General features: G+C 41.1%; 2 protein-coding genes across 9 annotated transcripts in view; one reads left to right on the forward strand and one right to left on the reverse strand.

Annotated features, from left to right (window-relative positions):
- Positions 1 to 12,485, forward strand: part of IFT81 (intraflagellar transport 81) — a 192,456-nt gene that overhangs the window by 31,987 nt on the left and 147,984 nt on the right. The window lies entirely within an intron of this gene.
- P2RX7 (purinergic receptor P2X 7) overlaps positions 1 to 12,485 on the reverse strand; it is a 47,738-nt gene that overhangs the window by 8,709 nt on the left and 26,544 nt on the right. For both annotated transcript variants that reach the window (XM_043557550.1, XM_043557551.1), the window contains 2 exons: positions 10,163 to 10,299; positions 1,452 to 1,542 (listed from right to left, as the gene is read on the reverse strand). In XM_043557550.1, coding sequence (XP_043413485.1) covers positions 1,452 to 1,542; positions 10,163 to 10,299 — 228 coding nt within the window. The remainder of the gene's footprint in view (positions 1 to 1,451; positions 1,543 to 10,162; positions 10,300 to 12,485) is intronic.

The following is a 12,485-nucleotide window of genomic DNA, read 5'->3' on the forward strand; positions in this document are numbered from 1 at the left end:
TGTGACCGTGACTTCCATAGATGAGTCCAAGTTGTTCACGGTAACAGAGGCCACAGAGACTGAAAATAGGATACCCATTCGTTCTGCTTCTGCCTTCTGGGATGTGCTCAAAAACATGAGTGTTTTAAACAAAGAAGCACTGGAGTCCACACACCAAGAGGAGAACCATTAAAGGTTTGTTGTTTTTCCATACAAGGTGAGAGCTTCAGACAAGTTTGCCCTAAAAGTGGTTTACGATTACTTTGGAAGCAGAGGGGAAGAATGTCTGCATGGTCTTCCCTTAGGGGCCCTTGTGGTTTTTATTCTCGGTGGTCTTTCTGTCCTCTCAGTTTCTATCTCATTGACTCTTGTGCTGCTTAGCACTATATGACATAAATAATATACTGTTGGAGAAGGCATTGTGAGCATCTATGGATTTTGCATGCCCAGCATCCCCTCCCTCCTTATTCTGGAGATAGCACCCCAGTTTCCCTTTGGAGAACCGCCTCTGTCCATACTTGGTCCCTGTAGTTTGCAGGCAAGGAGCTGGTTCAAGGCAAGTCCAAGATCAGCCATTGAGAGTATGGTATGATCCAAACATAGTGATTATTTCAGCAATGGGCATGGGGCTCATATTGGGTCAGTCAGAGCCAATGGCATCTGCCTGAGGCCTTTGATGAAACTTTTAGCAAAGACACGATCTCTTTGTATTGAGATTGCTAACCTGGCAAGATATACGGAGCTGCCTGAAACCACTGTGTAGAAATGGACAGCTGAGGATGATGCCAAAAACAGAGGAGAACATATGTAAGAAATGGAGGGAGGCAGATTCCTAATGATGTTATTTGAACATCTGGATCCAGCCATGCCTGAATCCTGAAAACTGCCCCTGAATTTTTTAACTATGTGAAATTAAAAAAAAAAAATTTCCCCTAAGCCAGTTTGAGTTGGCTCAAAGTTGCAAAGGGATTTCTTTCTCTTTCTCTTTTTCTAAGTATCAGAGTATTTTTTTTTAATGTTTATTTATTTTTGAGAGAGAGAGAGTGAGAGAGACAGAGCACAAGTGGGGAAGGAGCAGAGAGAGAGAGGGAGACACAGAATCTGAAGCAGACTCCAGGCTCTGAGCCGTCAGCACAAAACCCGACATGGGGCTTGAGCTCACAAGCTGTGAGATCATGACCTGAGCCGAAGTCGGACACTTAACTGACTGAGCCACCCAGGCGCCCCTAAGCATCAGAGCGTTTTTTAAATTGAATATTAAAAAATTTTTTCCAGTCCCTTTCTTGTACTCATCAGATGACTTCATTGTGGACAGGACCCCAAGGACACTTCTTCCCCCTCTTATCCCACTTGCTAATGCACAGTGCCAGCTCATGACTATGGTGGCAACATTCACCCCTTCAGGCACTACAACAATAATTAGGATGCAGTCATAGGAATGGAGGTGCCAGTGGCTGGGAGCAGAGACTTACGGTGCCAAAAACCAGGATGTCAAAACGGATCCCAAAGACTTTTATCAGAGTCCGTTTTTCAACGTTGTTTTCCTTATAGTACTTGGCATATCTGTAGGAGGAGAAGGAACCGTGTTTATAAAGCTCTATCTGAACGTGCTGGTATTTCATGAAAGGAAAACCCCAAACAGGAGCTAGGCTAGTTTTTCTTGTTCATCCTCTAGCTCTGCTGCAGTGGACAGAGTGAAAAACATAATCCAAACCCACAAATTACTCTTTTGAAACTGAAGATCATTTCCGTACAACACCTCTTCTTTTCCACAATCACAGAGCTATGGAAAATCTGCTTTTCATTTAAGATTAAAATCAACAATTTTTAACCAATACAGGGTTCACAATGAGCAGAGAAATCTTTAAAAATAGCTTCAAGCAAATCTGATTATTTCTTAAGAGGGTTTGGCTTCTAGAACAAAGTGGGGTGGAGGGATCTTAGATACTAATTGCTGGATTGGGGATACGTGCCCCTCAGCAATCTGTTCTAATTGTATTTTCTTAGGTTCTGTATTTGTCTATTTGCATCTGTTATCACCGGGCCAAACTAACAGCCCAAATTGTTTATATCTTCCCTGTGATCCAGCTTTTGTGGAGTGAGTGAAAATCATGTTAGGAGCCCATACCCCATACTGAATCCATATCCCCAACCACCCCCTCAAGCCCCGGCCAATATTTCCCTGGTGCCAGGTCACCCAGGGCCAGGTACCAGACAGTTGGAGACTGCATCTGTAGCCCAGAGCCTGCCCACATTACTCAGGCCAGCCAAATCCTAAGCTGTTTCTGCTGCCCTGTCTTGCCTGTCCCATGGAAAACACAGTAAAGGTTCTGGGCCACCTCCCAACAAATCCGGTCCTTCCCCTGTGGGCTTGTGTGGCATGGTGTGCCCCTCCTCTTGGGAAATGTAAGTAATAAAGTTCTTCCAGTGACAGTGACCTCTCCGTGTCATTACTCAGCCACCTTTATAAATTAAGACCTGGGCACAAATCACAATCGGCCCAAATACACAGCTCTCCCCAGTGTTGCAGTCAGGAAAAGTGGAATGTTTTGTTTTCATGGATAATTAGGAAGGCTTAAACCACATGCCTCACAAAACTTTTTAAATCTGTCCCTCCCTCTTACCACCTTTTGGTGGTGGTTTTTAGGTAAGGTATTTTCTTTCTGAGTTATTAGTTGACCATCTATTTACAGGTGCAGAGAGAATACACCCAGAATACAGATGCTCTGCCAGAATATACTATGGAGCATTTGAAACTCTAATTTCTTTTAACTCTCAAAATGTGATGTTGAGATCGGTTAGGTATTCCCAGGTGCTTCAGCACCTATTTTTGGGCAGAGGGGTTTTGATTTCTTTGCTTCTTATTGTTCTCATTCCATGACTGTTGTTTCTTTTGCTGCTCTACTGAGTGATTTATTTTTTTAATACACAAAGCAAAAGGGTCTTGGTACAGTGGTTCTTGAACTCAGGATAAGAATCACATGGGAAGTGTGTTCAAAGGTAGATTCCTGGGCCTCACCCTCCAGGGGATGGTTTTAGAAGGTCTGAGATGTTCTTAGAAAGGTACCAGGTGGGTCTGGTACGTGTGGTCAGTGGTCCATGCTCTGAGTGGGATGTTTTTTGCACACTGTAATGGTTTGAATAATGGCCTCCCAAAAAGGTAGGTCCAAGTGCCTAATCCCTGTACCTGTGAATGTGACCTTATTTGGAAATAAGGCCTTTGCAGATGTGATTAAGGATCTCAAGATGAGATCATCCTGGATTTAGGGTGGGTCCAATGACCAGTGTCTTTATAAGAGAAAGGAGAGGAGAGTTGAAACAGAAACACAGAGGAGAAGCCCATGTAAAGAAGGAGGATCATCACTGGAATGATGTGGCCTTAAATCAAGGAACACCCAGAGTCACCGGGAGCTGGAAGAGGCAAGGAAGGATCCTTCCCTAGAGACTTCAGAGAGTGTGTCCCTGCTGACTCCTTGATTTTAGATTTCTGGCCTCCAGAGCTGAGAGAATACCCTCCTGTTGTTTTAAGCCACCAAGTTTGTGGTCATTTGTCACAGCAGGCACAGGAAACTAACACATGGATGTACCCATTCTGAACCAGAAAGGAGCATTGGGCATATGGTGTGGGTCTGCCCTACTTTATACTTGCTGTAAATAAACTGAATCACATGTTCACTGAATAAGGACCATTTGCCATGGATCTTTTGATAAAGGACAAAATTCTGTAATATGATCAACTTCTTCAACTTCTATGTTTTTGGAAGTTATATATATTTTTTCATATACCTCACTTAACCTTTAATTCCCTTCTCTTTTGTGTGGCTATTTGAAAGTAGCCTGTCCAGTTTTCCATAAGGACTTGACTATTCTTAACCAAAGATCTCTTTTGGTGCTCATTCCAGACAACATGTCTATCATTTTGTTCTAAAAGAATATTAACTTCATAACCACCTCAGTTCTTCAGAAAGCTCAGATCTCTCCAGGAGCTGATGTTCTCAGGCTTAGCTCAGCAATTCAAAGGGCATTTGCCAACATCTGTTTGGGACTTTGCCCTACATGCTTCTGCAGACTGCTGAAAAAAACAAAAACAAAAACCAAAAAAACCCAAAAAACAAAAAACAGCCTGAGAGCCTGCAAAGACAGTCAGGGGACCACTGATCCAATCGTCTCTTCTGCTAATGGCCTTAAGTCTGTTCAGGAGAGCAGCAGGGGATATCAAAACATTATCTAAACTAGGAGCTGCTTTCAGGGCCCTGGATGAAACTCCACTGACCCAGAGGAGGCAAAAAGCATCCTGTGTCTTGATCTCAGATGGCCTTTAGTCAAGGGTCTCAAACTCATATGCCTACAGGGGCCAGGCAGATGACAGAAGTGAGTGATGCAGGCCAGGTAAAAGGGAATAAGGAGTGGTGGGGACAATGGCAAACCAAAAAAACATATGCCCTTTCCAAAGGGAACGACAGATACCTCCAGCTGAGTCCTGCTGTGTGGGATATGAACCCACAGTTGTCAAATGGTTTAGTTTTTTTTTTCACCCCTAAATAGTTAAATTTTTCAAGAAAAGTAGGAAGTCCAGAATTTTATGTAGAATGCCTCAACTTTCAAAACATCATGTAGGCAAAAAAAAAACAAGTAAACAAAAATGAACTCAAACTTCAATGTGCACATGAATCTTCTGGGAATCTTGTTAAAATGCAGATTTTGAGGGGCACTTGGTGGCTCAGTCTGATAAGCATCCAACTTCAGTTTCAGTCATGATCTCACAGTTTGTGAGTTTGAGCCCCATATCAGGCTCTCTAAGATCCACTGTATTTCCCACCCCTACCCCTTCCCTGCTTATTCTCTCTCTCTCTCTCTCTGACTCAAAATAAATAGATAAACTAAAAAAAAAAAAAAAAAAATGCAGTTCCTATACACCAACAATGAAGCAACAGAAAGGGAAATCAAGGAATGGATCCCATTTACAATAGCACCAAAACCCATAAAATACCTAGGAATAAATCTAACAAAAGAGGTGAAAAATCTATACACTGAAAGCTAAAGAAAGCTTATGAAAGAAATTGAAGAAGGCACACAAAAAAATGGAAAAGTATTCCATGCTCTTGGATAGGAAGAACAAATATTGTTAAAATGTCAATACTACCCAAAGCAATCTACATATTCAGTGCAATCCTTATCAAAATAACACCAGCATTCTTCACAGAGCTAGAACAAACAATCCTAAAATTTGTATGGAACCAGAAAAGACCCTGAATAGCCAAAGAAATCTTGAAAAAGAAAACCAAAGCAGGAGGCATCACAATCCTGGACTTCAAGCTGTATTACAAAACTGTAATCATCAAGACAGTATGGTACTGGCACAAACACAGACACTCAGAATAGAGAACCCAGAAATGGACCCACAAACATATGACCAACTAATCTTTGACAAAGCAGGAAAGAATATTCAGTGGAATAAAGACAGTCTCTTCAGCAAGTGGTGCTGGGAAAACTGGACAGCAACATGCAGAAAAAAGTACCTGGACCACTTTCTTACACCTACACAAAAATAAACTCAGAATGGATGAAAGACCTAAATGTAAGACAGGAAGCCATCAAAATCCTCAAGGAGAAAGAAGGAAAAACCTCTTTGACCTTGGCTGCAGCAATTTCTTACTCAACACATCTCCGGAGGCAAGGGAAACAAAAGCAAAAATGAACTATTGGGACCTCATCAAAATAAAAAGCTTCTGCACAGCGAAGGAAACAATCAACAAAACTAAAAGGCAACCAACGGAATGGGAGAAGATACTTGAAAATGACATATCAGATAAAGGGTTAGTATCCAAATCTATAAAGAACTTATCAAACTCACCCAAAAAACAAATCCAGTGAAGAAATGGGCAAAAGACATGGATAGACACTTCTCCAAAGAAGACATCCAGATGGCCAACTGACACATGAAAAAATGCTCAACATCACTCATCATCAGGGAAATACAAATCAAAACCACAATGAGATACCACCTCACAGCTGTCAGAATGGCTAACATTAACAACTTGGCGTGGATGTGGAGAAAGAGGATCTCTTTTGCACTGTGGGTAGGAATGCAAACTGGTGCAGCCACTCTGGAAAACAGTATGGAAGTTTCCAAAAAATTAAAAATAGGACTACCCTACGACCCAGCAATTGCACTACTAGGTATTTATCCAAGGGATACAGGTGTGCTGTTTTGAAGAGGCACATGCACCCCCATGTTTATAGCAGCACTATCAACAATAGCCAAAGTATGGAAAGAGCCCAAATATCCATCAATGGATGAATGGATAAAGAAGATGTGGTATATATATACAATGGAGTATTACTCAGCAATCAAAAAGAATGAAACCTTGCCATTTGCAACTACATGGATGAAACTAGAGGGTATTATGCTAAGCGAAATTAGTCAGTCAGAGAAAGACAAGTATCATATGACTTCACTCATATGAGGACTTTAAGATACAAAACAGATGAATATAAGGGAAGGGAAGCAAAAATAATAATATAAAAACAGGGAGGGGGACAAAACATAAGAGACTCTTAAATATGGAGAACAAACAGAGGGTTGCTAGAGGGTTGTGGGAGGGGCAATGGGCTAAATGGGTAAGGGGCATTAAGAAATCTGAAATCATTGTTACACCATATGCTAACTAACTTATATATAAATTAAAAAAATAAACTAAACAAAAATTATTTTAGAAAAGAAATAAAAAGAAATAAGTAAACATTAAAACAAAACAAAACAAAAAAATAATTGCAGATTTGAATCCAGTAAATCAAGCATAGGGCCTGAGATTCTGCATTACATCGGGCTCCCAGGTGAGGCCCGCGCTGCTGCTGGTCCCAGGACCACACTTTGAGTACCAAGTTTCTAGATCAGTGGTTCTCACACTTGAGAGGCTCTTACCTAGAGGGCTTGTGAAGACAATCCCCAGGGTGTCTTGATTTAGTAGGTACAGGGCCGGGCCTGAGAATTTGCATCTGACAAGTTCCCAAGTGATGCTGATGCTGGGAATCACACTGTGAGAACAGCTGGTCTGGACCATTAATACCAAAGGTATTCAGAGAGGCTACACATTTTTGCAAGATGATTCCACTAACATGGGCTCCTGTCTGTGCAGTTGCTCTTCTTAACTAGGAAAGCACAGTCCTTAGGAAAACTCATGGTATCTGTAGGGGTCCCACCCTGAACTTGGAGAGGCTTTCTCTGGTCACTCCCCAGCCCTCTCTGCCCCAACCCTACATCACAGTATCTTGTTTGATTTTCTTCAGAGCATTTATCATCATCTGAAATGGTCTTGTTGGAGTTGTGGTGTTTTTTGTTTTTTTTTTTTTTGCTCTATTGAGGTTTAATTTATGTATAATAAAGCACACAAGTCCTAAGAGTTGAGTTCGATGAGTTTTGACAAATGAATACATGGTATAGCCTATACCCCTATCAAGATCTAGAACATTCCACTACTCCAGAAAACTCTCCTGTGCTCCTTTCCAATCAGTTCCTATTTTGCCTTTTCCCATCCCCCAACCCCCAGCCCAGCACCCACCATTGTCTTTTATCATCACGGAAAATTTTGCTGGACATTTGGGTTGTTTCTGGGTTTTGGTACTTACAACTAAGGCTGTTGTGAACATTCATGTACAGATCTTTGTGTGTACCTAGGTTTTGTTTCTTTACCTGAGGGTGGGATTTCTGGATTATAGGATAGATGTGTGTTTAACTTTCTAAGAACCTTCCCAATAGTTCTGTAATGTGGTTGTACCATCTTATACTCCTACCAGGGAAATAGGAGAGTCCCAGTTGCTTCTTCTCCTTGCCAACATTTGGAATTGCCAGGCTTTTAAAAATTTTTACCTATTCTGGGGGGTGTGTAGGTGTATCTCATTGTGGTTTAAATTTGTTTTTCTGATGACTGATGATGTTGCCTTGTTGGATTTTCTTATATTTTTGTCTTATGTATTATAATATACTTATATTCATGCCCTACTAGAATATAGGCTAAGTAGTAACTTTGTCTGTTTTGTTTACCAATATAAACCCACTGTCACAACAATATGTTTTCTTCAATATATATTTGATGAGTAAATAAATGAGGAATTCCAATATCAATTTCCGTCGGGCTCCATAGGCAAAATGATGGCTAGCCCCCATTCTAGGAATGTAATTAGCAACTCTTTTTGAAAAGGGAACAGCATAAGCCTACTTTGTGTCTGGAACCAGGGCCCAAAATGATCAACTATAATTACAGTTGCCAAAACCTGACTGGCACCCAGAAGCAATGAGAGGTCATGGAGCCTCAAACTTAAAGGCCAAGTTAGTGCTGAGGCAGAATTGTAGGAATGGGCTGAAAAAATAACCCAGACATAGGAGGTGACATGGAAACTTAAGTTAGGATGGCACAGGATCACCACTGGGGAAAAGTCAGGGGCAGAGGAGTGAACTGTGCAGAGGGTCAAAACAAGAGTAAGTAAACCAGCACCAGCCTGTTTAAATGGTGAAGAGGAACCAGGATTCTAGTCAATTCTTATAGGGTTGAAGTCCAGAAGCAAGAAGCATCAAAGAACCTTAAAAGTCAGACAAGACTGCCGGTGTGGACGCATTGTAGCCTCAGGAGTCTTTAAGATGTTCTAGTACAGTAAGCCTACCACCTCCCATACAGAAAGAAATACAAGATTATATATATATATATGTGTATATATATATATATATATATAATATACCTATTAAAGTCATATCAATATATTACTGAGCTCAAAACAAGGACAGATATTTTTTAGGTGCTAGAGATGAGTGATGGGGGGAACTGGGGCCATGCGTCTGTGCCCTAGGGGTACCCCAGCCAGATCTGTATCTAGGAGCTAGAGTCTCACACCTATGGGGAAGGGAGCCGAAGCTGCAGAAGCCCTACATAGCAAGGGAGCAGGGATGGGATACTTTTGGCAGAGTGAAGACATCCAATGCCCAGAAATTAACCCCCAAACTGGTTAATGGATAAATGTCACACAGTCCTGGCAGATTACAAAATTACATAATCCCCACTGAGGAATATTCACATCCCACAGTACACACAGAACTTTGCACAAGGTCTTTCTTGCTGAAACCCACCAACAAATACTCCAACGCTTCGGAAGAAGAAATCCCACTCTAGTTACTACAGATAAGGGTCAACTTGAAAGAGGTTATACAGTAGAACAGACAGAGAAGAGGATCCATAAGGTAAGAAGGGACCTCACCAAAACAATAATAGATGGCTTTGAGAAAGAACCAAATATGAAACCGAGAAATGAAAGAGTCCTAGAAAAAAAATTTTACAATGTATGGTAAAATGTTAATAACCTTTGATCCAATAACTCTACTTCTAGAAATTTATCCTAAGGAAACACTCTGGAATTCAAAGATTTATGTACACAAATTTGCAGCATAGAATTATTTGTCATAGAAAAACTGGAAGTGCCTCAAATGTCCAGTAATGGAGGCACGGGTGAGAAAATCATGAGATGGAAGGGAAAGCGCATGGGCTTGGGAGTCAGAGTGACTTAGGTTAGTTAGTATTATGGAGCTATTGTTAGCTGTGGGTCCTGGGCAAATCATTTCACCTTTCTCAGCTCTACCTGGGAACACTAATATCCCCTTTTCAGGGTTGACGTGAGGTAGAGGGGTGATGATGTCCAGGGCCTGGTATATAGAAGACCCTCCCTAAGTTGTGGCTGTTGATATCATTACGTTCCCACTATTGGCATCATTAACATGATGGTCACAACGAATTCTGAGTGACCCAGGATATGGCAAAACAAACGCACAAACACAGAATAGCAGGTTATAAGCATGATACGATCTCCTAGCAGCCACATAAAAGAGTCAGTTAGAGGAAGGAACACTCACCAGAGGGCTATCTTTCATTATCTCAGGGTTGAGGACTTACGGGTGATTTTTATACTCTTCTCTATGTTCTTCCCTGTTTGCCCACTTTTGTTTCTGTTTTTTTTTTTTTTTTCAAAAGAAAAAAAATTCATACAAAAATCCAGCCATTCCCTAGCTCGTAGAGGACTTTTGCATTCATCTTGTTGCCTTGGGAACCAAAATTAATTCTTGCCGGCTGCTGGTTATGCAATTCAGCCTGGCCTTGAAGGTTTGTGCAGAGCCAGTGGTGGCCGGTCTGACTGTTACCTGAAGTTGTAGCCAGGATACAAGGACTCATTGGTGGTCTTGTCGTCAAGGCGACGGAAACTGTATTTTGGATGGCAGCGATGGAACCAGCTGTCCAAGTTGCAGTCCCAGTAGATCTCAATGCCCATGATTCCTCCCTGGGGAAGACAAGGAGACACAGTTTGCAAGTCCTGCTGCATGTGGGACACAGCTACCAGACCTCTCCCTGCATAGGGATGATCATTAAGGCAAAGGTTTTCTTTTCTTTTCTTTTTAAAAAAATTTTTATGTTTATTTCTGAGAGTGAGAGTGAGAGAGAGCATGAGTGGGGAAGGAGCAGAGAGAGAGGGAGATACAGAATCTGAAGCAGGCTCCAGGCTCTGAGCTGTCAGCACAGAGGCTGATGTGGGGCTGGAATCCACGAACCATGAGATCATGACCTGAGCTGAAGTCGGATGCTTAACTGACTGAGCCACCCAGGCACCCCAAAGGTTTTCTTTTTAGAGGAAAACACGGATTAAATTTCAGAGCCATGAGTACATGAGCCCATCTAACACACATAAGTAGCTGCAAACGCGTCTCCCTGCTCTTCTTCCCATTTGGGACACACCGTTAGATTTCTTTTCCTAAAATACAACTTTCAATAAATCTCTCCCATAATCAACACCTTGACTGCCCGCCTCCCATTAAAGATGAAGTTGAAGTTTATTACACTGGAATTCAGGGTGCCCCATCACATATCTTTTCTGCTTTACCTCCCAACAACCCCCTGGAGAAAGCTCTTATTCCAAACTGTGTATACTTTTCCCTTAAAGCACTTGAAATTTTCATTTCTTTTTTTTTTTAACAGATTTATTGAGATACAGTTTAGGCACTTAAAGTGTTTAATTCAATATTTTTTGGTACGTTCACATATATGTGTGACCATCACCATAATAAATTTTACAAGTTTCATTGCCTCCAAAAGAAACCCCTGAACTTTTAGTCAACACCCCTTTCTCCCCTCCCTCAGCCCTAAGCAACCACTAATTTACTTTCTGTCTCTATAGACTTCCTTCTTATGAACTTTCATATGAATGAAATCACATAATAGGTGATTATGTGTGTGGCTTTTGTGTGTGGCTTCTTTCACTTGTCGTAATATTTTTAAAGTTCATCCATATTGTAGCCTGTGTCAATCCTTCATTCCTTTTTTGTGGTGGAAGAATACTTCTTTGTATGGAAAGACTGCATTTGATTTATCCATTTATCCTCTGATAGACATTTGGATTGTTTCCACCTTTTAGCTATTATGAATAATGCTGCTGATGTACGAGCTTATGTACAAACACTTAGTACGAGATTTTGTGTGGACATATGATGTCCTTTCTCTTCTGTGTCTACTTATGATGAGTGGAATTTCTGGGTACACTTTGAACTTTTAAGTCTTGGCCCTTGTCCTTTTCTCCCATTGAAATATTTCTCCCACCCATCTCTCTAGCTAAATCCTCATCCGCCTCCAAGACCTGATGTACATCCTTCCTTGTCAATTCAGCCACCCCATTCTCCTCAGTTCAGGGTCACCTTTTTCTTCTCTGAACTTCTAAGGAATCTTTTAATCTTTTACCTCTACTTGGTACTTCTTTCTTTCTACAAACATGTTTTGAACACTGACTTATTTCACTGAATCTTAGACACCATTGCTTATCAGATACCTAATTTTCTTTTTATGTTCCTCTGAGAAGGAACATAACAAATGTTGTCAATTAAACTGTGAAATTCCATGAATCTAAAGTATTTCCTGATTCAGAAATATAAATATTAAATATTTCAGAAAAAAGTATGTCTTTGAATTGATATAATATGGTATTTCAAGACAGCATCTAGATGCTAGGGATAGAAAGATGAAAAACAAGCAGACTCTGACTTGGAGAAAGGGGAAATAATACAGAATAATCACAACTATCATTTATTGGCACTAAGCCAAGCACTGTACATATTATTGTGAATATCTCATGTTTCTGTCACTCAGCATCCAGTTCTCCTGGTAAAAGTCCCTGGAAGTTTCTTTGGGAAACGTTTCTCCCAACTGAGCAGTTTGGATGGGACTGTCGCCTCTCCCAGCTCCAGGAGTGGGAACATGATCTAGGCCTGGCCAGTCAGGATTAGGCATCCTTCTGGACCTGGTGACTGGTTCAGGAATAGGTATGTGGCCCAAGATTGACCAATCAGAGCCCTCTCTGAGACATTTTGCCAGAACCATAAAAAAAAGAGGTCCTCTATTGGTTGGGACCACCAGCTAGAGAGTGTGAGAGTTCAGAGCAACATTGTCCAACAGAATATTCTGTAGTGATGAAAATAGTCT

The sequence above is a fragment of the Prionailurus bengalensis genome, chromosome D3 (assembly GCF_016509475.1).
Source record: "Prionailurus bengalensis isolate Pbe53 chromosome D3, Fcat_Pben_1.1_paternal_pri, whole genome shotgun sequence".
NCBI classification, from domain to species: Eukaryota; Metazoa; Chordata; class Mammalia; order Carnivora; family Felidae; genus Prionailurus; species Prionailurus bengalensis.